This window comes from Apiospora marii (assembly GCF_038362585.1).
Source record: "Apiospora marii strain CBS 49790 chromosome Unknown utg000001l_segment0_segment0, whole genome shotgun sequence".
Lineage (NCBI taxonomy): Eukaryota > Fungi > Ascomycota > Sordariomycetes > Amphisphaeriales > Apiosporaceae > Apiospora > Apiospora marii.
In genome coordinates, this window is record NW_027117372.1 from 4,554,073 (window position 1) to 4,580,530 (window position 26,458).

At 54.5% G+C, this 26,458-nt stretch overlaps 8 protein-coding genes across 8 annotated transcripts; 5 read left to right on the top strand and 3 right to left on the bottom strand.

Annotated features, from left to right (window-relative positions):
* Positions 1-951: 951 nt before the first annotated feature.
* PG985_001470 (ATPase family AAA domain-containing protein 3B) lies at positions 952-3,207 on the top strand (the record flags this gene model as incomplete). The annotated part of the gene is made up of 4 exons (XM_066821239.1): positions 952-1,867; positions 1,923-2,005; positions 2,085-2,559; positions 2,627-3,207. The coding sequence occupies 4 exons, from the start codon at positions 952-954 to the stop codon at positions 3,205-3,207; spliced, it is 2,055 nt and encodes a 684-aa protein (XP_066692118.1).
* Positions 3,208-3,482: 275 nt separating this feature from the next.
* On the bottom strand, positions 3,483-4,366 carry PG985_001471 (uncharacterized protein; the record flags this gene model as incomplete). The annotated part of the gene is made up of 2 exons (XM_066821240.1): positions 3,483-4,268; positions 4,325-4,366. 2 exons carry the CDS (start codon positions 4,364-4,366, stop codon positions 3,483-3,485), a joined length of 828 nt encoding a protein of 275 aa, XP_066692119.1.
* A 990-nt stretch (positions 4,367-5,356) lies between these two features.
* Positions 5,357-6,559, top strand: PG985_001472 (Polyketide synthase- enoylreductase; the record flags this gene model as incomplete). The annotated part of the gene is made up of 1 exon (XM_066821241.1): positions 5,357-6,559. One exon carries the CDS (start codon positions 5,357-5,359, stop codon positions 6,557-6,559), a length of 1,203 nt encoding a protein of 400 aa, XP_066692120.1.
* A 698-nt stretch (positions 6,560-7,257) lies between these two features.
* On the bottom strand, positions 7,258-9,282 carry PG985_001473 (uncharacterized protein; the record flags this gene model as incomplete). The annotated part of the gene is made up of 1 exon (XM_066821242.1): positions 7,258-9,282. The coding sequence occupies one exon, from the start codon at positions 9,280-9,282 to the stop codon at positions 7,258-7,260; it is 2,025 nt and encodes a 674-aa protein (XP_066692121.1).
* Positions 9,283-12,478: 3,196 nt separating this feature from the next.
* PG985_001474 (uncharacterized protein) lies at positions 12,479-15,808 on the top strand (the record flags this gene model as incomplete). The annotated part of the gene is made up of 3 exons (XM_066821243.1): positions 12,479-12,521; positions 12,576-12,735; positions 12,811-15,808. 3 exons carry the CDS (start codon positions 12,479-12,481, stop codon positions 15,806-15,808), a joined length of 3,201 nt encoding a protein of 1,066 aa, XP_066692122.1.
* Positions 15,809-16,730: 922 nt separating this feature from the next.
* On the bottom strand, positions 16,731-21,206 carry PG985_001475 (uncharacterized protein; the record flags this gene model as incomplete). The annotated part of the gene is made up of 1 exon (XM_066821244.1): positions 16,731-21,206. One exon carries the CDS (start codon positions 21,204-21,206, stop codon positions 16,731-16,733), a length of 4,476 nt encoding a protein of 1,491 aa, XP_066692123.1.
* An 856-nt stretch (positions 21,207-22,062) lies between these two features.
* Positions 22,063-23,992, top strand: PG985_001476 (uncharacterized protein; the record flags this gene model as incomplete). The annotated part of the gene is made up of 2 exons (XM_066821245.1): positions 22,063-22,455; positions 22,529-23,992. 2 exons carry the CDS (start codon positions 22,063-22,065, stop codon positions 23,990-23,992), a joined length of 1,857 nt encoding a protein of 618 aa, XP_066692124.1.
* A 1,087-nt stretch (positions 23,993-25,079) lies between these two features.
* On the top strand, positions 25,080-26,060 carry PG985_001477 (F-box domain-containing protein; the record flags this gene model as incomplete). The annotated part of the gene is made up of 1 exon (XM_066821246.1): positions 25,080-26,060. One exon carries the CDS (start codon positions 25,080-25,082, stop codon positions 26,058-26,060), a length of 981 nt encoding a protein of 326 aa, XP_066692125.1.
* Positions 26,061-26,458: the final 398 nt, after the last annotated feature.

Genomic DNA, 26,458 nt, shown 5'->3' on the forward strand with positions numbered 1-26,458 from the left:
TGTATGCCTGTTGTCATGTCTGGCTGCGGCCACTTGCATTAGCATTTTGTTCTGGTTTCTTATTGGCTAGTTGTATAGCCACTTATGTCAATAATGATCTATAACAAACTTCCCCATGCAATATGATGTAACTGATTCGTGAGTTCTACCTTGGCGGAGGCGCAGCCGGCCACAGCAACTGAACTGATGTCTTCGCGAAAAGGGCAGGCAAAAAGTGTACATCTGCAAATCACTTTAGTCGCATCACAATCGCAGCCAGGCTTTTTCCTCTTTCAACATGGTTGTTCCACCTCGCATCGAAACGAAATATATTAACCACGCTTGGCACACGAGGCATAATTGATGGTGGCTTTTGAATCTGTATCTGTCAATCCGCCCACTGAGTCCGCCCACTGAGTCCGCCCACTGAGTCCGCCCACTGAGTTCGCCCACTGAGTCTGCCCACTGAGTCGGCTCATTTAGTCTACCCACCCAGTTTGCCCACTGAATCCGCCCATCACATTTGAAGATCTGATTTCTTTACAGAGTGCCTTGTTTGGGCCTACCAGGTGGTATGCAATCACCTACGTATTCTTCTGGTGCAATATGATGCAACGCCACTTCAAGAGAAAATTGTGATTCATTTGGCTGTGCACCCTTCCACAAACAATTTCGTCAAATGTGCCATCAATGCCTTTTGAGGCTTGCGCTATCATAATGCACCCGAACTTATTGGCCTATGGGACGGCATGCTTTATTCTGACTGCCTTGGCTGCCTTATCAATATTAAACCAGCCATAGCCAAGGCTCTCTAGGATTCCAATAGAACTTGTTTGCAGTATTTGTACGTCGAAATTCCGCTGAACTTACTCTGTAGTGTATCGTGTTTCTCCACTGGCATATCTTTCTTTGTGATGTGTTTGTGCGGATCCATCTTTCCCCTTTGAACACATCTTTCTGAACTCGGTCATTATGGCACCATACGACAATTACTTAGACACAGGCATCTACGATTTTCATAAGGTTTCGAATCCAAATGTTCCCCGCCTCACCGAAGAAGCGCAGGAGGGCTCATCAGTTGCCGTACCTGAGCAGAAGCATGACCATCTGGGCTTCATCGATGTCACTGAGCACGTTTCTCGAAAGGGAGATAATCCAGTAGTGTTCAAAACCCCCACATCTACGTCCAAAGAGCCTGAGGTTGCCAAGTATTCCGAGTACCCCCTTGTTCTGAGGAGAAAGTTCAACGTCGATGAAAAGCCGGAGGTACACATATCGAGCACTCTGGAGATCAACGATAGTGTACTTAAGGCGACTGCTGCACATGCCCTGCGCCACCACCCCTTCATCGACTTGTCCAGTCCGTCTATTGATATACCATATCCTTTCTCAGAGCTTTTTTGGTACCGCAATGAGCTGTACGAATATGCAGATGATCCTGCTCGAGGACCATTGGAGCAAGAAAAGATCAAGCTACTCAAGGACTTCATCCAGGAAAGGATTCATAAAACACTCAGTCGATGGAATGTTCATGTCCCCCAAAATCGGATCATCAGCTCAATCCTTTGGACTATATATCGTCCGAACACGATCATCATGTCCAAGTCAGACGATACAAAACGGTGTTATCGCATACGGCACGCCTGGAAGACAGACGAAGGGACGAAGATCAGCTGTTACTATTGGAGCTACAAAGATGGCTTCTTCGGTAAAGTCTTGGAGGAGCTACTGATTGAACCCTTTGAGGGTGTGCGGAAAATTACCGATCTTGACTATGTTCCTTGGGAGTATATTCCATACGCCGAGCAGGTGGCTACCAAACAAAGTTTGATTGCCAGAGGCCACAGATGGAGAAGTTTACTTAGCTACAATCATGTCAGCTACAATGGTTTGTCCGCCTTGTCGATACGATGCTGTATCTTTCGGTTCTGACCAAGCTTTAGGGCTTATGACTCAATTGACTCCAAAGAAACGCAGCGACGGAAGGGCGTTCGTACCACCCAAGTTCTTAGAGGTTCATGTTTTTGTGAGTCAATCTCCTTGGGGTCTTGTTCCATCTCGCTAGAGCCCCCAAACAAGCGTGCTTTACTGACCATAAGTTATAGATTAATTCCAGGATCATTACGGATCAAAAGACTTTCTCGCGATATAGCCCTCAGATCATCCGACAGCTTGATAACACCAGCATTTCAAATGCGAGTCTTATGAACTCAAGCACGACAACGGATGATTCGAGCGGAACCGGTTCTTGCGTGGACGTTTTTGTAAATGTGCCAGACAATACGCAGTTCAAGCTTTCGGATCAGCAGGCGCTCCTCTGCCCGCCGACTGTCGCGGGTTATGCGCTTCAAGAGAAGCTCTGGGGACATTTCCTTGTGGACCGCATCCAAGCAATCAAATTTGATCGAGAGTGCTTCAATCAATTGCAGATTGATCACGAGGTTAAACGTATCATGCGGTCTTTGGTGACGGTCCACGAAACGGCAAGGAAACGACAAAAGGATATCATTTTCAGGAAGGGTCTTGGCCGAGTCTTTCTGTTGCACGGGCCACCAGGCTCGGGGAAAACTTTGACAGCAGGTAAGCTATGTACACGTCGCTATCCAGTCTACCGCAAGACATGAAAGTACTGACGGTCGACACGCAGAGACCCTCTCAGAGTATGCAGAGAAGCCCCTGTACTGCGTTACGACTGGCCAACTTGGAACCGAAGTCAGAAAAGTCGAAGATGAGCTGATCAAAGTTTTCACCTTGTCACAGACTTGGGGTGCTGTCATTCTCATTGATGAAGCTGATGTCTTCCTTGCCAGACGGACAGTTGAAAATATAGACCGGAACGCCTACGTGTCGATATTCCTTCGTTTCCTCGAATACTACCAGGGCATCATGATTCTTACCACCAATCGCCGACAGGACTTTGATGAAGCATTTGCGTCACGTATCCACCTTTCTCTCGACTATAAATCGCCCAACGACGACCAGCGAAAAGCCATTTGGAGAGGTCTTTTCGCGAGGCATTATCCAAAAGAGCAGATGGATACGGACATGATCGAAACGTTGGGTGCAAATTACAAACTCAATGGTCGAGAAATCAAGAACCTATTCTCGACAGCTCATGCTATATCCATCGCAGAAGAGCGTAAAGTCACTTTGGATGACCTGAGCATCATTCATAACATGAGTCAAGCAAGCAAGAGTCAAGACAGCAGTTCTGATAAGGAGGACTAGGAGCACCGACATGTCTCATTGATAGGTCAATGGTAAGAATGGAGGAACGGCCATAGTCTCTGGAGCTTTGACGTCTGGAGTCTGGAGTCTGGAGTAGGGGGGTATTGACTGATCTTACTGTAAATTGCTTTCCTACATGAATGAAACTCACTCAAACCCATTTGGGCCTTATATTTAGCACGTGGTTTCATAACCATGTGGTGTTATGTTATTTTCCCTGCCTTGTTCGGAAATTAGACGCCAATGGGAACTCAATATTTTTGCTCGGGCTAGCTTCAGCTATGAGCAAGAGCTTCCCCTACAAGGAACGCCATCACATTGCCGTTCTCCCCGTGGTACATTCGCAGGTAAGCGCAAATAGCTGGACATTCCACTCTCGCCCGAAGCGCGATCCACCACATACAGCGACCCGCTCTGCGATACCACAGGTACAGCAGCAGAAGCGCAACTGGGTCTTTTGCCCGCAGCAATGACTCAAAGGGGCCGCGTATGGCCTGCGTGAAGCGCTCCGTCTGGCCTATGGTGACCTGGTCATCTGTGAGGGCTTGGATCCGGGATACCGCGTAGGCAGCATCGAGATATGGGTTTTTCCCGACCGTCGACAGGTCGTCTAAGCCACAGACGGCAGCCAAAGCTCCTGGTATGTCATCTATGGCCCTGTCTGGCAACGGGGCGTGTAGATGGGCGTAAGTCGGCGCCATGATGCTGAAGAGGCTATCTGGACGCATCGGGTTGGCAACATCCCATAACGACATCTTCCCTTGGCCCATTCGCGACCATTCCAGGTCTGACGAGTCGGGAGGCTTGAGGGGCCACGACGCTTCTGGGGTAGAAGCGTCTATTGACGCGAAGGACAGCACAGCTAGAGCAGCGGCAGTACCCCAGATGGGATCTTTGTCCATCGTCTTGATCGGCTCCCTTAGTCGTTTGTTCAAGAGAGCGGTACTTCGAGACCAGTGGTAACACTCCTCCAGAGTGCGACGAGAGCCTGGCGAAGAGGGGCTCAGGTGGCGGTCGTATGCAAGAGCCACCGCCACTGAGGCGTGCATCAAATAGGGGTGCTTTAGGCATGAGCTTAGAAGGACTTGACACGCGACTAGTGTAGATAGAAACTTACATGAAATGCTAATATGAGCAGTTTACGATTGACCTGTCTCATCTTGGGATCACCTGGAGTAATGAGACTTCTTCCAAGATATCTGTTCACGAACTCTTGACACCTGGTGTCCAAGTGAAAACATGTCGACGCGTCCGATGCCCAGATGGCGCTGGTGGGAGGGGGACGAAGCCTCGTTCCTCTCCGAGTGGCCAGTGATCTGAAGGCGTCATCGGCGAGGGGCTGAAGGTCCGGTACATGGGGCTCGAAGTTGCATAGGACCCCGAAGGAGCTGCATCTCTTACACCGTGGCTTGCTCTCGTCGCACTAGAAAGGCCCACGTTACTTGGTGAGCAACCACGGGGAGCATGCATAACATGAAATGCAGGGAATTCGCCCACCTTGAGCTTCCTCAGCTTGCAGTTCCGACAACCAAACCGCGACCTCCGCGTAGTCTTGTGCCTCCGAATCTCGCCAAGGCTTGTCGAGGACATGCTGTGTGCGGCTTGTTGCGTAAGGGTGTGGGCAGCAACAGCAACAGACCTGAAGATGTGGATATCTGACGGTAAAGGGGTTCGGATAGGCTTGACCGTGATTCGACAGGCATGGGTAGATAGCGAGCCGCGTGATGAATGTTCATGTCCTATCTCGAGGAAAAGGGAACGAAAGAAGCGAATTGATGTTAAGGGGTGCGGTCAAAACGGCCCCACTTGACTAAATCCGAGGAAGCTGTCTAACCGTTTTTCGGATAACTAACGGAGCTTCCACGCTAGCCACGGTTCGGATGCAGCAGCTTCTGATTGGCTGATGGCTTTCAGCTTTGGGTTAACATGACTTCAGTCTGCATACGACAACCCGGGGACATTTTAGGAACTCTGTTAATGACAAGCATACAAGTGTGCTCGTGTTGGTCTTCGACTACGCAATGCATGACTCGCTGCTGCCTATATATTCATGGCCTCCCGCCAAACCAAGACATCTCAAGTTGCGTCCTCATAAGTTTATCCAGCACAATCTATTATACATGAGGCCGACTTCTCCTTGATTTACACAATGTCTTCTAATACCACCACCCACCTCGCCGCCGTCTCCCTGGGCAAGAACCAACCACTCGAGGTCCAAAGCCGCCCTACTCCCAGGCCTGGCCCCGGGGAGCTCCTGGTCCTGGTCAAGTCCATCGCCCTGAACCCGGCCGATGGTCTCATGCGAGACCTCGGCCTCTTCATAGCAGAATACCCCACCGTCATCGGCTTTGACATGGCGGGCTTGGTCCTCGAGGTGGGCGACGACGTGCCCAAGGATGACAGTACGCCAGGCGGTATCTCCTTCCAGCCGGGCATAACCCGTGTCGTGGCCCACTCGGCCAGCTTCTGGAGGTCCTGGGCCCCGGACTACGGCATCTTCCAGGAGCGGTGTCTCATTCCCTGGCAGCACGCCACGCCCCTCCCGGAAGATGGTATGTCTTGGAACCACGCGGCCACCTTGCCCGTGGCTGTCGTGGTGGCCCTGAACGCATGGGGTTCCTTGGGTTTCACTGTTCCAACTTTCGCCTCTGCATCTAATAACTCACCTTCTACCCCGGCCGGCAGTGCCAATCCCATAGCACGTGGAGGAGAAGGTGCCCCAATGAAGAGCCCAAAGCGAGAAGCCCTCCTGATCTGGGGCGCCTCCTCCAGCGTCGGCACCATGGGCGTGCAGACCGCCCAGCTGATCCGAGAAGACCCGAGCTCCCCCGTCGCCGCCGTGTACGCCACGTCTGGACCGGCGAACAGTAAGTACGTGGAGTCGCTGGGCGCGGACCGCGTCTTCGACTACAAGGACCATGGGGTGGTAGACGCGATCGTCGCGGCGGCCAGGGATGACGGCCTGGCGATCCGGCATTGCTTCCTCGCTATGGGGCAGCTGGCGCTGTGCCAGGCTGTGCTCCAGGCGTTCCTTATCAAAAATGAAGAAGGGGGTGAGAAGCAGAAGCAAAAGGCGGTTATTGGGTCAGCACCGCCTTTGCCTGTGAATGCGGATGTCGTGGATGGGGTGGAGACTGTGTTCTTGCAGCCCTCGACGGAAGAAGGGGAGGGGTTGGAACAACTGCGGTATTGGATGGCGACTTGGTTGAAGGAGAGTCTTGAAAGGGGTCTGGTTAGGCCGAGCCCGGAGCCGAGAGTTGTGGGAAAGGGGTTGGGGGCCATCGATGCTGGGTTGGATATGGTGCTTCAGGGGGTAAGCTGTACCAAATTGGTGGTGGAGATTGGGGAATGAGGTTTAACAGTGTTGCTGATATGCCAGCCGATAGAATGTTTGCCTTCAGTCTCAGTCACTTGCAATCACTCATGCCTTCTTAGGCACGAATGGATATAGCCCAAATGAATGTATTCTTGTATCTGAAATGAACAAGTATCTCAGAGCTAAGGTGTGATGAGCTCTTGATGCAATGAAAACCCAGTATGCATACCTGAAGTAGATATTCGAAACCAACAACAAATATTAGGATAAAGCATAAAGAAGATGCTAGAAGAAAGTCATCTCCGTTGAAGAACAGAAAGCTTGAAAGAGTGGCATGGTCATGAGTTGACAGTACCATTTAATCATTTCGCTTGGAACCGAGTCATCGTGGTTTGACTTGGAGACCCAAAGCGATAGATCTGTAAAGAATGGAAATGAACGATAGGGGAAAATAATAGAAATTCCACCGTTAAGGGCTACCAGTGAACGAGTATAGGTCAGTGAGTACTCCAGGCAAAAAGCAAAGTAACAGAACATTAAATAACAACCATTCGAATAATCCAGCTTGGCCAACTACCCCCTAGACAATGAATGAAAGCCTTGAAATTAGACTCACGCGAGCCTCCATGTTCCAGTGAGATTCAAAGTTCAATAATCAGAACGACCTGGGTCTTGAGCGTCCCGATACGACCCACAAGATATCCAGGAATGGGAGCCCGCCAATCTTGCAGTGTTCAGAATGCATCAGAGTCAGAGTCGAAATCAGATTCTGACTCGCGTTCGTCGGATTTCCTGGGAATCCATCGCATCTTCCGGACGGCATCAGCAGAGTCCTTCTCCAGGCCATCATAACCGGCATACTTGACACCGTCACGGAATTTCCAGAAGGTAAGCTTGCGCGGTAAGCCTAGGGCCATTACACTGTGAGCGGCCCAAGGGGGCCCAATAGCCTGCGGGTGCTGTTGTTGCTGGACGAATACTTCCTTTTTCCTAGGCCTATCGACGGTGTTCCCCTCGGGGTCGGTCTCCCTTTTCCATTTCTTGCCGTCGTCTGTCTCTCTCCAGCTTCTTCCGAATCGGGAGTGGTAGAACTTTGATACCTCGTGGGCATGGACGCTGACCCAGTCTTTGCCAGCCTCGGACAAGATCCAGTCGCGGCCTTGCTCGCTCCCCAGCCACTGACGCCCCCAATGGGTCCTTAAAAACCTGTAACCCGGCCTGCTCTGCAGCCAGGCCTCTCCGTCTTCGGTTTCAAAGAATGCTTTGCCCCTATTGCAGAGCCATCGGTAAGGGTTTCCAAGATCCCCAGCAGCCGGTGCCAGCATAAGGCGGGTCGCATTCAACCAAGACGGATTCTGCCCTACTTGCGTCAAGAGCTGTCTGACTTGTTCCTCCTCCACCGCACGGTACGTAAAATCGTAACATTTCCTGACAAAATCCATTTGCTTCCACTGCTCCGCCGTAATCAACTCGAGGAGCGTGGCGCGAGGCTTATTCGGGTCGATCTCCACAAGATCTTTCTCGGGAGCGGTATAGTGGCCGTCCTTGATACGGGGATAGTATGGGCCGATCAAGATCCTGCATTCGAAGTTCGACTGCCAGCTCACAAGGTTCCCCAGAATTCTTTGCCATCCTTCGACGTATTTGCTCAGATTATTCAGATCCATACGCCGTTGTTGCGGTGGTTGCGTCCCAACTCCCCCCTGAGGCAATGTGGGTTGTGCTAGCTCTGCACCAAGCGGATTTCCCATTTCTCTAGGTTCGAAAGCACTCGCTAGTTCTGGGTATAGTTCATCAATCTTCAACATGACGCAGGGAAATCTGTGAAAGTCGGTGAAATATCCCTGGGGGATGTCCCGCGACTGCCTCAACAGATCGTTCCTCTGGATGAACCCGTCAAGGAAGAAGACGGACCTCGACGGGTTACAGCTGATGGGGGTCAGATATCTTCGGAGATGCAAGGCCAATGACCGCTCGCCCGCACGGCCTTCGATAAGATAGTTGTTGTGCATGCGCCGGGTTTTCTCTGTCAGCCCGGGCCATTTAGGGAAAGGCTGTGTGCCATCGTATTTTGAGTCCAAGGACTGAAAAAAGGCCAGCGCGGCATTGGCGCAGTTTTCCATATCAAAGGTCCTGGCCATGGTTCCTGCCTCCCAGCTCATGTAGCGCATGTAGCTGCATGCCCTGGAAGTGGCGGCGACCGCTCCCAGGTTGGGACAGTCCAGCCAGTAGTCGTCCAAGTAATCCTCCTTCTGATCCCCGTACTTGAGATGCACAAACTCGAGAGTGTTTCGTATCTTGTCCATGACCAGCTCAATCAACTCTAGTGGAAGAAACTGGCTGATCGTCCCCATGTTTCCGCCAAGAACTCTGATGGTCTCGACATCGTGAAGGTCGAGTTCGGGTCGCGGCCCCGGCTGTGCTAGAGGCCCTTGTGCGAGAACATCCTTGACGCGATATGCAATTGGCTTGAGTTCTGGTTTTGTCTGAGACACGATCTCCTTCGACCGAGTACTGAGAGTTGCGATTCCCTTTTCAATGGTGGCGAAATCGTTGGGGTCGCCCTGCTTGATCTCATTCAAAATCTTAAACACCGACTCTTGTCTGCTTGCATCCGTAGTTTTCGCATCCTCACCACTATCTACCACGACCTCTGCCAGTGATTTGTCGAACTTAGAGACATGACGCCAGATGGTATAAACCGCCTCGGCAATCTCGATGGTCTCTTGTGGGTGCGAACTGGATGAAGCCTCTGGCATCTTGAATGCGTTGTCTGCCTGGGCTCAATGTATGAAGTCAGAAAACCCAAACCCAGCAGGCCAAGGTCCTCCACCCGTTTTATAGGCGGCCACATCATGGGAAGATTGCACGTTGGAAGCCCGAGTACCACGAAGGATTTATCAGTACGCCAACGACAAAGATTTCTCGAGCTCCATGACTGGTTTGCCTCGTTGGTGATACTCTGAGGCATTGTTGGTCGTGGTTATCCGGCATCCATACCAGTTCAGCAGCTCGTTCTTGTATGTAGTTGAACATGATCCAGCCTCACTAAAGAAAGCTAAAAGTAGTTGGAGTTTCCAGGCTTGTATGTCTTCAGAGGTGGTAGTTGATCTCCATTGAAACAGACAATGCTTAGGATGTTGGTGAGCGCCGTATCGAGGAGGAATGTTTTCGCGTGGTGCAAAGCCTCCCTTGACTGCTTCCGGGGAAAAATTCCAGAACGCTACTAAGCAGAAGCCTCATCTCCGTTTATACCCTGGTCCTTGCCCAATGCGAGCCAGCGGCGAAGCTTGTTTGCTTCTTTGATCTGGACTCAAACTTCTCAAAGTCGGCGCCGTCGGCACCAGAGACGCCGTGGCTGACAACCTCGAGACTCACTTTGGTGCAAGTTGCAAGAGTCTCGACCAGGCTTGTCTGAGTGACCATCTCTTTTAATAACAGAAGATGCAGGTGCTGATACAATATATCCTGTCTAGGTTGGGACACGTTATCATGCGGTCGTTGGGGTCGCACCGGAAATGCGCGAACTCGAGCGTGGTCACCACTTCCCTGACAATCTGTTTTCGTAACTCCGTTGGAAGCTTTCAGATGGGCTTTCCAAACTTCTGCCAGATTCTACTCGTCGATTTCCTTATTCCACGGAAAGAACAGCACCTAGTCGTGTTCTGCGAGTGCGGCCTTTTCGGCAAGGCTTTGAAGCAGTTTGTTTACATATGATTTAGAGCCTCCTGCCTTTTCGACGTCTTCTTTGAGATCTCCTTTTTCATCTTCTTCGAGATGTTCTCCAACGTATGCCTAATTATGAACCATCACCTCTGCACCTCGTACTCTTTAGATGCTCAATATACATAAACAACGTCGCAAACGTATTTTGCATTCTGGACGCTTCAGCTCTAGACTAGAAAGACAGATTACTGTGCAAAACATTGGTGTAAATACATGACATCCTTCTCATCGCTTTTTCTGGTGAAAAATGAAAGCCTGGAATGACCATGAGCAAACACGCCCCGAAGGCCATGCCGCCGCTAGAATGTGGTGCGATTTGCATCGCGCAGTGTGTTTGATGCCGAATTCGTCGATTTTGCGCATTCCTTAGGATCGGTCATCAGATGCGCACCAGACCTGAGTGTATGGCGGAAGCCTCACACAAATAACGTGTATGCTTAGATACTAACAGTCGGAGCCATATGCATACGAATTCTTGCCCATTAGCTCACCGGGGTGTGCCTGGAAGCGATTAGTCAGGTGGAGTACATCAAGGCTTGATTCCACATCGCGAGGCATTTGGGCCGTGCCAGTGATGGCGTGTCAGTGCATGCTCAGTTCCAGGTTGAAAGACGTGATCTAGGAGAAAATCCACTGCGCATACGGAAATTCTCCGTGGCTAAAGAGCCGGCACGGCCCAAACGCCCGGAGCTAGTTGCCTCACCATACAGTAACTTTTTGAGAAGGCAGTTTCTGGAGTCTGGGTTTCAGCTTCGGAATCGATCACGGGGAAAGGGAGCACCAAGAAGTAACGGCTCAGACTGGCAAGTAAAGATAAATCGACAATGCTGCCATCAAGAAGGAGAGGCTGATTTGCGGACGTGAACACAGCAGGTGTGGGTTGCGAAGCCGTGGCACTGACCAATCAATCGGAAAGTCGCGATTCTCCCCGACCGTTAGCAGGGCGGATGGATCTCTACAACTCGGAGAGTGCCGGACCAAGTCATCTCACGAAACCCACCTTACATCTTGCTGTGGTCTCGTGTTATCGAGCACGGAGGATTGCAGAAACCTCCCTAGTCAAGGCCCCTTTACTGGGCAGTTGTTGAGGCGGATCTTATGTTATGCATCCTTTTCTCGTGTGGGGCACTTTGGAGCGGAGCTAGAGAAAGGCCTGAGATTCGCGAGCAGCAATCGTCGCAAATCTCGCCAAACTCCGATCATATTGATTGATCCGAGGAAGACAGCGTGTCGCGCCCAGTACACCAGCTTCGAGCCATCTTCTGGAGGAATCGCGCCATCCTCGCCTTGTGTAGTTGCAATAGCTAATCACTACTATGTACCGAGAAAGAAGACCCCGATTTATCCAATGAACCAATTCCGCAACCCCGTCTTCTCAAAAGTGACTGTAATGGACCCCATGTTCCCCAGATCCAACATCCAAAGGGACCTGCCTACACGTACCTTAAGTATGCAATTCAATCAAAACAACACGGTGCCAATGCTGCATACACTTGACAGAGATGACCAAATATATTCTAAGTAGACATGAAAAAACGGATGTTGTTAAGATAAGGCTCAAGTAACTGGAATCTGCCGTGTTACCATCTGCTAACTGTTGGCTAGTCCCGTGTCTTGTGCCTTGTGTCTTATTCTGTCTGATCTCTGAAGTTGCCATCCCACTAGAAATGGAGCCGAAGCCTGTGACGTTTAGGCGCCAAGGCCGCCCTAAGGGGGCGCTAGAACAGCTGGCAAGGCTACGAATCAACGGCCGTTCGTTGGAAGCTGTGTCTTGTTTTGATGCGCTCCACTCCATCCCCCACTTTCCTCCTTTTGCCAGGCTATCTTGGCTCCCGGTTGCTGTGGTAAAGGCGCTAGAGCCAAAAGCAGCACGAAAAGCACGCAGTGCCCATAACACAAAAAGTGAGCTGAGGACCCGTCTCCAAGCGTGAAATGACGACGGACTGCAACCATCCCATTTTTGTAGCAGAGGCCGACCCGAGGGGACATATCCAAAACACACTGTCTCTGTCTTTACATACATCGTCATCTTGCCATTGCAGCTTTTTTGCCTTTCTTCTACTTTCCTTGACACCATTTGGACGACCGTCCCACTATCGATAACCTCGAACCGCCAAACAAGTAGAATCACAACAACAACAGCAGCATCACCTTCCTCCCCGCGCGCCCAACCGCCAATCAACCACACAACAGCATCAACGGATTGATGTACGCGAACCCCAACCCAATATGCCACTGCCGGACCCGGGGGCTTCATCCATCACAGTCGCTGGTGAGTACTTGCTCAATGGTGCAAGGGCGTAAACATGGATTGACTCGCAACCAGTACGAGTGCGACCCTTCACGATAAGGGAAGCAGCACAACTACACCGAATCGACGATGGCACAGTATTTCTTGGAGACGGATCTTTAGCAGGCGTCCCTACACCAAAGCTCAAGCAGAGCGGCATCAGATCCGTCATCAAGGTTGTCGATGACAGGTGCCTGTAAGTACCGCCCACACATCACCGTGACCCCAAAGCAAAGCAAGAGGAACAATACTGACAGTATCGGCCCGTCAGAGTATTTGATCCGCCCGAGGACAACCCGGTCCAAAAGTTCTCGAAATCCGTCGTCCCCAATGGCAAGAAAATCAAGGACCAATTGTTCGCCTTCGACCGCGTATTCGACGACAACACCACACAAAACGAGGTTTACGAAGGCACTACCAAGGGCCTGCTGGACAACGTCCTCGACGGCTACAATGCCACGGTCTTCGCATACGGCGCCACTGGTTGCGGCAAAACGCACACCATCACCGGCACAGCCCAAATGCCTGGTATCATCTTTCTCACCATGCAGGAACTGTTTGAGAAGATCAGCGAGAGAAGCGACGAGAAGCACACCGAAATCACCCTGTCCTACCTGGAAATCTACAACGAGACGATTCGAGATTTGCTGGTCCCCGGTGGCAGCAAGACGGGTCTGATGCTGAGGGAGGACGCCAACGCGGGCGTCACGGTCGCCGGCCTCACAAGCCATCATCCCAAAGACGTGCAAGAAGTAATGGACATGATCGTGCAAGGAAACGAATGGCGGACGGTTTCCCCCACTGAGGCCAACGCCACCTCGTCACGATCACACGCCGTGCTCCAAATCAACGTGGCCCAGAAGGACCGGAACGCCGCTGTCAACGAACCCCACACTATGGCTACACTCAGCATCATCGATCTTGCCGGTAGCGAACGAGCCAGCGCTACCAAGAACCGGGGAGAGCGCCTGATGGAGGGTGCCAACATCAACAAATCGCTGCTGGCCCTCGGCAGCTGCATCAATGCCCTCTGTGACCCCCGCAAGAGCAGTCACGTCCCGTACCGAAACAGCAAGCTGACGCGTCTGCTGAAGTTCTCTCTGGGAGGCAACTGCAAGACCGTCATGATTGTGTGTATCAGCCCTTCGAGCGTGCATTTCGACGAGACCCAAAATACCCTGCGCTACGCCAACCGCGCCAAGAACATTCAGACCAAGGTGACGAGGAACGTGTTCAACGTCAACCGCCACGTCAAGGACTTCTTGGTCAAGATTGACGAGCAGATGGCCCTGATTAACGACCTGAGGGCCCAGCAGAAGGACAACGAGAAGATCTTCTTCGCCAAGTTCCAGAAGCAGCTGGAGAAGAGGGACGTGTCGGCTCGGGAAGGCATCCAGCGGATCCGCATCGCCTACGAAAACTCGGCACCCGAACGACAGGACAAGGTCAACCACCTGAAGAAGCTCCGATGCATCGAGCGGAGGATTGGTCTGTTGTCATCCTGGATTGCCGCCTTCGATACCGTATGCGACGCCAAGGAGGATGAGGAATGCTTGCCCAGCAACTTCGCGGCGATGCGAAAGACGGCGCAAGGAATCCAGCTTGAGCTCGAGAACAGCCGGCACCACCTGCACCAGAAGCTGGAGAATACGAATTGGGAGCGTGCTATCGACACAGCCCTGCAACACAGCATAACCCAGCTTCCCACAAGCAATGGCAACGCCGATACCGGTGAAGTCTCGAGGTTACAGCGTGAGGCCGAGCTCCTCAAGTCTAACTTCGCCCGCGACTCGTACCGTGAAGTGTTGGAGCAGGACAAGGCAGGAGACGCAGGCATGATGCAGGTTCTTCTCACGGCGCAATTCGAAATCATGGCCTCACTCGCAGAGACGATGCACATGGACGAGCAGGAGGCTATTACCCACGCCAAGACCATTATCAACCGTCTGCTGGATACCGGATTCTCGGCTGCGTCACACATTGTCAAGCCCGAGGGTGGTAAGATGCCCGTGGAGAGGTTCTCTCCGTCTAAACGAGGAACCCCCAAGCGCAAGAAGGCCGCCAACCTGCTGCCAGATATCGGCAAACCTATTCCCATTCCTGTTCTGTCGGCACCTGTCGAGGAGCAAGGATCTCCGGTTAGGAGGTCACCGCGGCGTCGGAAGGCACCAGTCAACCCTGCCCCGAAGGTTTCATTTACACCCGTAAAGAAGAAGTCGCAACGGGGCGTGCGATGGCGAGATGATGATGGCGAGTCCGGCGCACTGGCCGAGTACGAAAAGACGCCTAAGAAGTTCGAAGTCAGTCCGGAGCAGCCCTCGCCCGAGAAGAGTATTCCTCCTCCCGTGGCCTCGGCTTATCTGGAGAGCCTCTCTAACGATGACTCGAACACTTCTTTGCTGGGACCCGAGATCTCTTCCGTTCCCACCGCGAGACCTAGCCGGTTCCAGGCGGGCTTCTTGTCGAAAGGACGGACCTCCAGCATCGGTACAGGCGGCGGCTCGCCAGTCGCTCCGACGATGACCCTGAGCTTGGCCCCTGCTGAGGACGGTCGGGCCAGCCCGCTTCGGGATCTGTCGCAATCTGCTAACATCATTTCGCCCCCGAACTACCGACGTACATCATCCGGTCGCACGTCCGTGTCCCCCAAGCCGTCCTTCCTCCCTACGCCCTCGTTTGCGACTAGTTCGCCGTCGAACAATGAGAACCGCCCTCCCTCCAACGCTAACTCCGATTCGGAGACGAGCACTCTCATTGACACGAGCAAACTCCGGTCCGCCCTCCATGCCACCAAGCGTCGCGATCGTCTCTCTATCGGCGGGGCGTCGAACGCGAGGCGCGTATCGTCGATCGGATCTCTGTCCGGAGCGTCGAACAAGCCCACGAGCGCCTATACGGGACCGCTGGCCTCGGCTACGAACGGCATCAGCCGTTTGCGACGCGGCAGTGCTGAGCGGCGTAGGAGCCCGCCCATTACATGCTTGCCGAGCGACATGAGCCAGGACAGTAAGGATAGGGCCTTTACGCTCGGCCAAGCACGTCGCATGGGATTTAGCAGCAGCCTGCGGGGCGGCGGCGGCGGCGAGAGGAGCCAACTCGGTGGCAGCAGTCCGATGAGTGAGAAGTCGACTGGCGGCAGCGGCCGCGGCAGCAAGGAGAGAGACGCGTCGGGGCCCAGCAACGCCAGGAACAGCCGTAGGATCACTATTGGTGGCTCCTCGATGCTGGCGGGCGGCGCCAAGAAGGACAAGGGGCTGGTCTGGCGGTGACGGGGCGAGGGATGCTAATCAGTTCCTACACCCCCACAGACCTTTGTTTTGTAATGGTTGAAACGTTTTAGGTGTTCTTATTTTTCCCCCTTCCCGGTGTGCATTTTATAAAGGGTCTTTTTTGGACCTGCACAAATTGTATGGGATGGTCTGCCTTTTGTATCCCTTCCGCTCCGTCTTCAAGATTAGAGAGAGGAAGAAGAAGAAGAATTGGCTGGTTGGCTGGTCTTGGTTGGAACTTGCATGGAGTTGCCGGCTTTTCTATAATTTGTTCTCTACCCCTCTCCCTCATGAGGGCTTCCACGCGCTTGCTTGTTGCCGCCGCGGGCAAAGCAGATACCACTGATTGTTCGTCATCATCTTCGTCGTTCGATTGCCACCCACCCACCTACCATTACTTGGTGGTGGCTGTTTTTCTGTTTTATACATACTACTTCCTGTATACATGCATACATCTTCTCTCACTCACGTCCCGAGGGCGGTTGAGGGCGGAGGAGAGGGAGATGGTTTCACGTCGCGTACGATAATGGCATATGACATATTGCTCGTTTTGGAAAACTACTCTGTACTTTTCGCTATTTCCGTTTGGAGTGACTTGGAAATCCTGCAATCGTGTTTGCTGTTCCTGTCAGCTCATGCTTAATTTTTTTTGGATGCGAAGTATTAATCGCACATGCACCTGGAGGTAAAGATAAATGAGCGAAACGTAGATATACATTGTACATGATTGATGATGAAGCCCATCCATCCTGCCCAAACGCCATGCATGCCCGCTCCCACTGCTAGCTATGGTATTGAGCGTAATTGACAATGAAGCTAGACTTTCCCGCCTAATGCTTTCTCGGTGCGTAGGTAGTATCGTATCTTACAGTGAGTAGCATTCTCTATCTCTCGATCAGCTCAAATTCCAACCACGAAGACCCTATCTCCCGCGGCCATCCTCCGTGACCCCCCCAAACTTGACACTCTTCCGCCTCTCGCGATCCGTGCGATCAGACTTTGTCCCACCACTGCCACTCCCGCTATTGCCTGCCCCGCCGCCGGCCCCGAACCCAGACCCGAGTCCCCCATACGCCGTCGCGGGCGCGGACTCGGTATTGTGGCTCGTGTTATTGGCGCTGGTATTGAACGCCGTCGCGAGATGGCTGGTCACGCGCCCGGGGCTCGAGCTGAGGACGCTCATGATGCCGCCGCCCGCGGACCGGTTCTGTGTATGATAGCCCGACGAGAGCCGGTCCGGTTCGTTTTCGCCACTGCCGCTCCCGCCGCTGCCTCCGGTCCCGACGCGGCCGATACCCGCGAGCGCGAGGGCCTCCCGCACGCCCTCGACGGCGCGGCTTTGGGAGACCTCGACGATGTCGCTGCGGACGCCGCCCACGACGGCGGGGGCGGAGCCGGCGTAGGGCTCGAACGCGATGGGGTTCGCAGCGGCGGTGCTATGCCGCCGCGAGGACGACGTGGACGAGGGCGTCTCTTGTTGTTGCTGCTGCCGCTGCAGCGCCGCCGCCGACACCGACGCCGAGGCCGAGGCCAGGGGCGTGCCGGCGCGCGTCTGCTCCCGCACGGCGCGGCCCAGCTCCTCGGCCTTGCCGATGTTGGTTTCGTTGCGCCACTTGCCGGGGAGGCAGGCGTGGCCGCAGCCGTCGAGGGGGCAGCAGCCGTCGCTATACGTCTCCGGGACAGCGGTGTCGTGGGACTGCAGGAGGGACATGAAGTTGTAGTTGCTGTTGCCGCCGCCGCCAGGGGTCGAGGTACCACTAGTAGTGCCGGCCCGCTGCCGGCCGCTGCTGTTGGGTGGTGGCGTCGAAGGAGGCGTCACGGGCGCGTGCCAGCCCTGTATACAGGTCGCGTGCCCGCCGTGCGCGCAGCCGGGACAGTACCACCACGTCGCCAGCACCGAGTCATCCTCCGCATCATCCGTGCGAGCTAGGGCTTCCGCAACGGGCAGCGGCGTCATCGCCGAGGCCGTAGCGTCGCGGTGTCCGCAGATGGCGCAGGGCGCCATGGTCGCGCGGCAGCGCTCGCACTTCCAGATGGCCGCGGCGTTCGGCTCCCCGTTGCTGCTACCCGACGAGCGGTCGATCTCGCGCGGCTTGTGGCACTGCGAGCACGTGAAGCCGACGTTGACGCGCTGCTGGGCGCGGTTGAAGATGGAGGTGTAGTTGTCGCCCCAGACGTCGATGCCGTCGGGCCAGTCGCGGACGCAGAGATTGCGCAGGAGCGCGGCCTCGACGAAGAGCTTCTGGCTCATGAGGCGCTGGTGGTGGTGGGTCAGGATGGCCGTGGCCTGCCCCGTGTCGATGACCTCGTCGGGCACGAGCGGCTTCAGCAGCAGGATCATGGCCGAGGCGTTGAGCGCCGAGTGCTGCGCCTCGAACTCGAGGGCCCGCGAGAGCAGCTTGTACGGGTCCAGCGGGGGCAAGACGGCGCGGGTCTTGGCGTTGGTGTCGGAGAGCAGAGGGAAGGGGAAGTCGGGGTCGTCCAGCCACGGCATAAAGTCCGTCTCGATGACCGTCTTGGAGGTCTGCTCTTCCGGCCTCCCCAGAGCGACGCGTTCGTTCGACGTCTTACGTGGCGACATGGATCGCATCACCTCCAGCCTCGGAGCCGGGTGCTCGATGGGGTGCTGTGATGTTTCATGGGAAATGTGCGGGGAATAGTCGCTCTCGAGGCTGTCCGCTGTTGTCTGCGAGATCATGAAGATCTCGCCGAGGTCGCTCGAATCCTGCCGGACGGGCGCCCGAGGAACTGATTGCTTCTTCTGGTCCGGGAGGGCATCGAGTTGCCTGCCGCGTATGCGGCTTTCGTATTCCTCCTCGGGCGTGGAGCGGGAACCAGAGTTGCTCTTGGGTTCCGCCTGCTGCCCCTTTGAAGCGGGCGGGGGCATACGCGAATAAGAGGAGTTGGACACGCTGGTGTCGTGGCTTGTATCCGACACCGAGAATATCTGGGCGAAGCTCTCGTCGGAATCGTGCCGGGCCACTGTCATACGTTGCTTGCTACCCCCTGGGGTCTTGGGTCCAGCATAGTCGAGCGATAGTGGCTCTCTCTTCTTGGGCATATCTATGGCCTTCGGCAACACGTCGACGGCTTCCAAGTCGTAGAAGTCGTATCCCTCGGTGCTTGATATTTGGCTGTCATGCGAGTCTTCAGATATCGGTGTCGAATCAAGACGTTTCCGCCCACCCGCCAGCGCCTCGGCCTGGGCCGCGTTGATCAGGTTCGCGTTGAGGTTGGGAGGGAGAGTAAAGCTCTCCACCTCCTGAACCGGAGTTAGCGTCTGACCAGAAGACCGATACTGGTGGTGGTCTTCAGGGAGGTTATCTTCCACTGGACGAGCCAGCGGTGTAGCCGCATTCGATTCGCTATCAATCTCCTCGGCTAGGAGGGACTTCTTCGTTGTTTGGCGGCTTTCCATCGAGGAGACGGACGTGGCCCTTCTCGGCGAGGCCTCGCCATTTACTTTCAGCTGTGGCATGACCCCAAACTTGGATAGATTCGCTTTCGAATCCGACTTTTCAAGGAGACCGTTGGGCTTCGAGTTCTTACGTCGTGCCGTTCGCATCTCCAGATGGTATTCAGACCTTCGCGTGAGTAACAAGTCCACCGCGTAGGCCATGATCCTCCATGTTTGGGCAAGTCGAAATTGACTGACAGTCTCTGCAGCTCGTGCATAATGGTCCATGATGCCTGCGACTCTCTCATTGAGAGGCCGTTCATCTTCATCCACCGGAAGACCCTTTTCCAAGGCTTCGAGGTAATGAGATGCGAGGTACTGGTAGATGGCTGTCTTCGAAGCTACAGGCACCCGTCCAATTGCCATGATCTGTTGGGGCTTGAACGTTCCTGTCAAGTTGATAGCCTGCTCCAATGAGATGATGGGCTCTTCCGTGCCGGTGCCGGAAGGAGGTGTGGTGTTGTAAACCTGCGCGGAGCGTACACTAGGTCTCCGCCGTCTTCCGCCACGCTTCCGAGGGCCAAGGAAACTCCCCACCACGTCGTCTTCCGAGTCACTCCGGCTTACGCTCAGCATCTGACCAGAAGGGCTGGTACTGAAGGACGAGGGTACTTCGGGTACAGCCGTCGTTGGGCGGGGTCTCGGGGGGTGTGCTCTTTCTTCCAGCATCATGACTACATCACCCGAGGGGGAAAAGTCGACACTGGAGAGTGGTTGCCTGTCCATGGTCTTGGGAGCGAACGCGACGTCGGACTGGGAAAAGATGCCATCTACACCTGCAGTCCAGAGAAGATCTTGGTCATGCCAGAGCAGGGCGCTCGGAGAAATCTCGAACCTGTCGATTTCCTTGTACGGCATCGTAGGACGGCCAAGGTCCCAAATATGTACGCCGGATATACCGTACTTCTTGCCGTGGCCACTGTCGCCGTAAGATACCGCAACCTGAGCCGCTCGCTTCCCTTGGGCAGTAGCCGACCATAACGGCGGTCGCCACGAGACAACGCTGACAGGCGCTGGTGCCGAAATCGTCCACTGTGGCTTCTGCCTCCTCTCGGCAGTTGTAGACATATCCCAGACATGGCATTTTCTGTCAAACCCACCGCTGATCAGGTGGTTTCCATCAGGGTGCCAGGAAATAGACGAGGTACCGCGCGGCGAGGCATGGGCATTGATCTTCAGAAGCGGCGCATTCGCCTTTTTGACGTCCCACTTTAGAATGGCGCCTGAGTCAGTGGCGCAGGCGAAGATGAATCCGTCCTTGGGACACCATTTGATATCCCTAATGCCCTCGGAATTACCCTGGAAAGCCTTGAAGGCATGAAACGTAAGCTGGCCACTTCTTGTTGGCTGGGGGCTGCGCACGTCGAAGAGCCGCACAATGCCCTCCTGGCCGCCTGACAGCAGGAGTGAGCTCTTGTGCGGGTTGCTATCGAGCTTGTTGATCTGCCGCGACTCCTCTTGGGTTTGAATCACGTCCAGAACCGTGCCACCGGGCGTCGCGGACCCAAGGCGGCTGACGTTGTACTGAAATATCTGGCCGCTGGCGCAAGCGGTGAATATGGTGGGCTCGCCCTCGTGGTTCGAAGACCACTTCACATCCTTGATGGCCAGCTGGTTCCCCAGACTGGAGGAGCGGTTGGCCTGTTGCGCCTGGATGTAGGCGCGGAGATCGACGCCCTCGCGCACGTGGAGCCCGTCAATGTGTATAGTCTTGAGGATGTCGCGACCGCCCAGCACGGCGAGGCGACCGTCGGCCGATCGATCGAGGCAGACTATCGGTTGCGATGCCTGGTAGACGACATTCTGCGATTGATTCGGGCGGTACGAGGTCGGGAGGGGCGAACTCGTCGGGCCCAGGTTGCTGTTGTCGTTGGTCGTGGAGTCGCTCTGGGGACGGCCGAGCAGGCGGCGCATGATCTTGGAGGAGCCCTGGTTGTACATGTCGAACGAAGTTAGCTAGCTGGCTATCCAAGCCGGATTGAACAGCCGAGGCGCTTCATGGTTTTGACGAGTAATGGCAATAGTTTGGGCGGGCGAGAGGCTTCTTTCAGCTCTCGAGCAACATCACGGCCGATCGCGCGGGGAGTTTGCAAAAAGACCGGGCGTCGGCGCACAAGGAGTTGAGTAATATTCGCCTAGTATGTATGTATTTGTGATGGGATTCGCAGTATACATCGGCGAATTTGCGACCAGCTATCGCAAAGGTTTGGAGAAGTTGTCGCAGACTTGCTGTAAGCTTGTGTGTAAGTACTACCAGCTCAAGCCATGGAATATCCCGAGGCAGCTAATAATGCCCATAGCAGCCGTAGCTGGTGCTCTCTTCCATGTCCCACCTGACTTGAGCTGGAGGTACTTCCTTACAGCATGCATTCTGCCGCCTAATGCCGCCAAGATCCACCGAACAGCTGGGGTAGCATGCTGCAGGGATCGCGCCAATTGGTAATGACGTTGCTCTGGGGGCTTGTGTCAAGCTGTCTAGGCGGTACGGTTTTAGGTAATGAGCTAACAACACCAGGCCTCCGACTGGATCTCAAGTTCATCCCACTTGGTTGTTGGACAACACGCACACAACCCACCCTCGAGACGTCTGTTGCACGGAAGTCGTGGGAATTCACATGCATGGCTCCAGCTGCAACCCATTCGCAGCAAGGGTTAGGCGTCTGATTGGGCCTGGTGTATCGTTGCCAGAAAGACATTGATCAATTGCACAAGCTTCCACTCCCACCTGCATTCTTTACCCACTTCACCAAGGAATGTTGTTGCTGCTGTTGTTCGCCGCAGCTCGCTTCCCAACAACATGTCTTTCTCCCGAGAGTCGACCCGGCCATTGTTAACGCCCCAGAATCGCCGATTGCGACACCTGCACGGAATCTATATCCGAAACCTGACCTTCGAGCGGCACGCGTTCACGACTACCGACGATGTCGATCTCAGCAGAGGCTCACCGAACAAGCTCGACGGCCTTAAGAATGCGCCCCAGCTTCATCACTCCGCCTCATCCTCCGATCTGAGCCATCGACCCCCTAAACCTCGGCGACGAAGCACAAACCTTGCCAACAAGAGCCCCGTCACGCGTCAGAAGCAGCTGGAGGAGGCCATCGAGAGCCGGGCCGCTGATGTCTTCTTTTCTCTGCATGTCCAAGGCGTGGATGACCCGATTTACATCAGTGAAGTGGGCACGCGATCAACGGTACGGGAACCCTCAAGGACTCCGACAATAAACCATGGAAAAATCACGGGCACTAATAAAACTGCATGGCTAGAATTTCGACTTCAATTTCTTTAAATTGACCCACGCTGATCCCTACATCTCTCGATCCTCTCAAGTAACCGTCAAGGTCTGGGCACAACGTCGCGGCGAATGGCTGTTTCTACTGGAAGAACTGGTCGACCTTCGCCAGCTCAACTTTATCGGATCGCTGATTAACCACCAATTCCCGCCGAACTGTCTTGTCTTTCACCTTATCGACGGCGTCTACACTCTTGAGCTTCCTAGCAGAGTTCCCGATCCGAAGCAAGGCCCTGCCTTGCCCACCTCGTCCCACAATGCTCTGATGAAGCTTTCGAATCTGGAGGCGTCCATCCAGGATGCGCTTGCTACCTGCGAGTCGGTTACTGGTCAGATTGACACAGTGCTGGAGAAGATACCCCCGGACGCCCTCCCCGCAGAGGAAGAGAAGGTAAAGCTGGTGAACAAGAGCGTGGCTTCCCAACAGCGCAAGTTGAAAGCTGCCGAGGCCCGCCGCGACCAACTCAAGGCTTCCATCGCCGCCCGACGCACCGCCATAGCCGAAGGTCGCGCGGCCCAGGAGAGCGTCGAGCAAGATGTCGAGCATGCGCGCGCAAAGCTGCCTGCCTCCCGCGACGCCATCGCCACGACCAACGACTTGATTCGGGGCCAACGTCGGCGCATCTGCGAAGAACTCACGCGCGTCTTTCCCATCACACAGGCCCCTGCGGCCCCGCCTCTTGCTTTTCAGATCTGCGGCTTGCCGCTGCCCAACACCAACTACGACCCTACCTCGTCCACCGCATCCGATGACGCCCTGTCTGCGGCGCTGGGCTTCGTGGCCCAGGTCACGAACTTGCTACAGTTTTACCTCTCGGTGCCGCTACCGTATCCTATCTCCGTGTACGGCTCGCGAAGCAGCATACGGGACGATATTTCGCAGATTGCCGACACACAGCGATCTTTCCCTCTCTTCCTGCGGGGCGGGGCCACCGCGCAGTACCGCTTCGAGTATGGATGGTTCCTGCTGAACAAGAACATCGAGGCCCTCTGCGTAGCTTCCGGTCTCAAGGTCGTCGACATCCGCCACACCCTGCCGAACCTGAAGTACCTCCTCTACGTGTGCAGCGCTGGAACCGACGAGCTGCCCGAGCGCAAGCGCGGCGGCATCAGGGGCCTCTTCGCGGGAAAACTCAAGGGCCGCATGAGCGTGGAAGATATCGGCGGTGGCGGAGGTGGCAGCAGTGCCGGTGGTAGTCGTAGGGGCAGTGCCGAGAGCGACGCAGCCACCAAGCAGCGGGACGAGCTTCGGAAGGCCCTCGAGGGACAGCAGCAGCAGCAGCGAGGAATTGAGGGTAACGACAGCAAGCTGGGCGCTGGAGCCGCGCCTAAGAGAGCGCCGAGTCCGCGCACCGTGGAGGTGACGCCGCCTTTTGAGGATGGGGAGCTTCGGGTTACGCTGCGGACCAAGGGTCTGCGGGAGAGTATGGTCAAATGAGAGATGAAGACCAAAACCAAACCAACCTGAGCTGAAGAGAGCGAGCTACACCCAGGGAAGAAGGATTGTTTCTCCATGTCCCGACAGAAGCTTGGGGAATCTGTGCTGCGGTTGAAAAATGGCTGCGGCGGCGGGGGACAACGATGCAATGTTGCGCATTTTAGCGTTGATTTCTGTGATACCCGTGTACAAGTTTGTTCAGATAAAAGCGAAAAGCAGTAATACAGATCATACAGCGAGAGAATGTGTGCATATCCGTTGTTAATCGAATTCCCCATTGTGATGTGCTTCAAGCTGTACAATCTGGCAGACAAACCAGTTGCAGCTAGCTATTCTCCACTTCTCCCCCCTTTTGTTTTGGTGATCTTCCGTGCCATATGTCGGCTAAGCAAAGACAGTTATCTGTAAAGAGGACATTGCCTATGCTAAACGTTCCATTTCCGTGTATTTCAAGAACTTTGGTAAACGAGCCAACATGCCGCAGAAGCTAAATGCATGATTTCCATCCGTCTCGGTGCATTGCCTGGAGGTTGCCAAATTAGCTTTTCACGATGCTTGGTTTAAATCCAGTCCAACACATCTAGATAAATACCATGCGTAATGCGGATCATTCAGTCGAGTAAACCAAGACCTTTCGATCCAGGAAAAAAGAATATATATCTCCAACTTCGTTTCAAGGCCAGTCCTTGTTCTCTCATTCATGATCCTTCTACTTCACCTAGTTGATGTACACCACTACTTCGTGTAATCCTTAGCCATTCGAATCACCCACGTCTCTCACTCCACTTTTCTTCTTCTCTTCCTTATTCTTTCTTTTAATTCATACCAAGGCTCCCAGGCAGAAACAAAGTATTCACAAAGAGCAGGTCACCTCAAAATAGTAAAATCCATATCAGTCATGGCTGCAAATGTGTTTGATGACGCCGAGGAGCTCATCTCTCGCTTTGCGTGGGTTCCCAACGGGATCCTCGCCGGAGGGAGATGCGCCACTGTTCGGACGACGCTCCCGGCTCGCACGGATCCGCTCCGATCTTACAGCAGCTCGTCGCTCGGCCTTCTCGACAGGTTCCCGCCCGAGGTCCTGCTCATGATCGTGGGACAGCTGGACCTCCGGTCCCTTACCCGCCTCCAGAGGGTTTCCTTCCAGGGAGACGCCTACGTGCGTGCGTGTCTCGAGTACCGCGACCTCCTGACGCACGTTCCCGGGGTCCTCGAGACGTTTGGGGACCTCGGTCTCAGCAGTACCCATCGGATCGCGGACATACACCGCGTCTTCCGGACAGACGCGTGTGCGACCTGCGGCGACCGCGGCCCCCTACTCTTCCTCCCCACCTGCGAGCGATGCTGCGAGGCGTGCGTGGCGTACTACCCGGCCTTGAGGTTGATCCGACCGTCTGAGGCAAGGCGGTACTATGGCCTTTCCAAGCAGCAGTGTGAAGAACTCCATGCTCTCCACCTCCCACCCCGCATGGTCGGTGCTGTGGGGGAGGCCACCAGACTCCGCCCGCATACCTTATACCCAAAAGCCGTCAGCGCCAAGGCCGCCCGGGACCTCGCTCTCACCGTCTACGGCTCCGAGGAGGCGCTGGCCCAAGCCGTCAACCATGCGGGCAAAGGAATGATCGCCCCCCAGAGGGCAAAGTACTGGCATGAAGCCCACCGCGCGTCGCCACGCCACAACTGGCTTCGGCGGTCCCTACGGGACGAAGCTGATGACACCCCCAAGCCGCCCGAGAGCCTCGACTCGAGGAAGCTGGCCGAAGCCTCTACGATGCTTTTCCCCACGCTCACCAAGCGCCCAACCGCGACGCTGGGAACGGCGATGTGGTGTCGCGGTTGCGACCTTACCCAGTACATTCTGGCCCATTGGGTCGATGAAATGGACCAAGTCGAAGGCGAGTGGAAGGCCCTGGTGCCCCCCGAGTATCAGACCGAGAAGTACTGGCTCCCGGGGGTTGTGTTGGGTATGGCCAAGCGGGCTTGGTCGCGGGATTCGTTCTTGGAACACGTCCGACACTGCCCCGGCGCGCAGCGATTGCGCCTATATCAGTCCCTCTATAAAGCGTAAGTCACGATTGAATCGAAAATGCCACGGAACGACGCAAATATTCGGTCGATTATCAGTCGGATCTATTGAAGCCCATTGACCTCAAGAAGGTTAGCCATCCAAAAACAAGACGGTGCGAGAGATCATACATATAAATTATTTCTGTCCCACAATGTAAGCCCTGCCTATCTTCTGGCCTGCGAATATAAGATTGTTCAAAAGTGCACTGAAGTATCAAGTTGGAACATACGGTATTTCGAATTTCCTTCGAACCAAAATATCCGCTTCCAACATTTCAAATATTCAGCTTCACCTGGATATGTAGTTAACGTTTTCATTGTAGCTTTTTGTCATTTCCCGGATCGTTGTCAAATTGACTTCTGGTAATATTGGGTAAAACATGAACCGTATCTCATTAT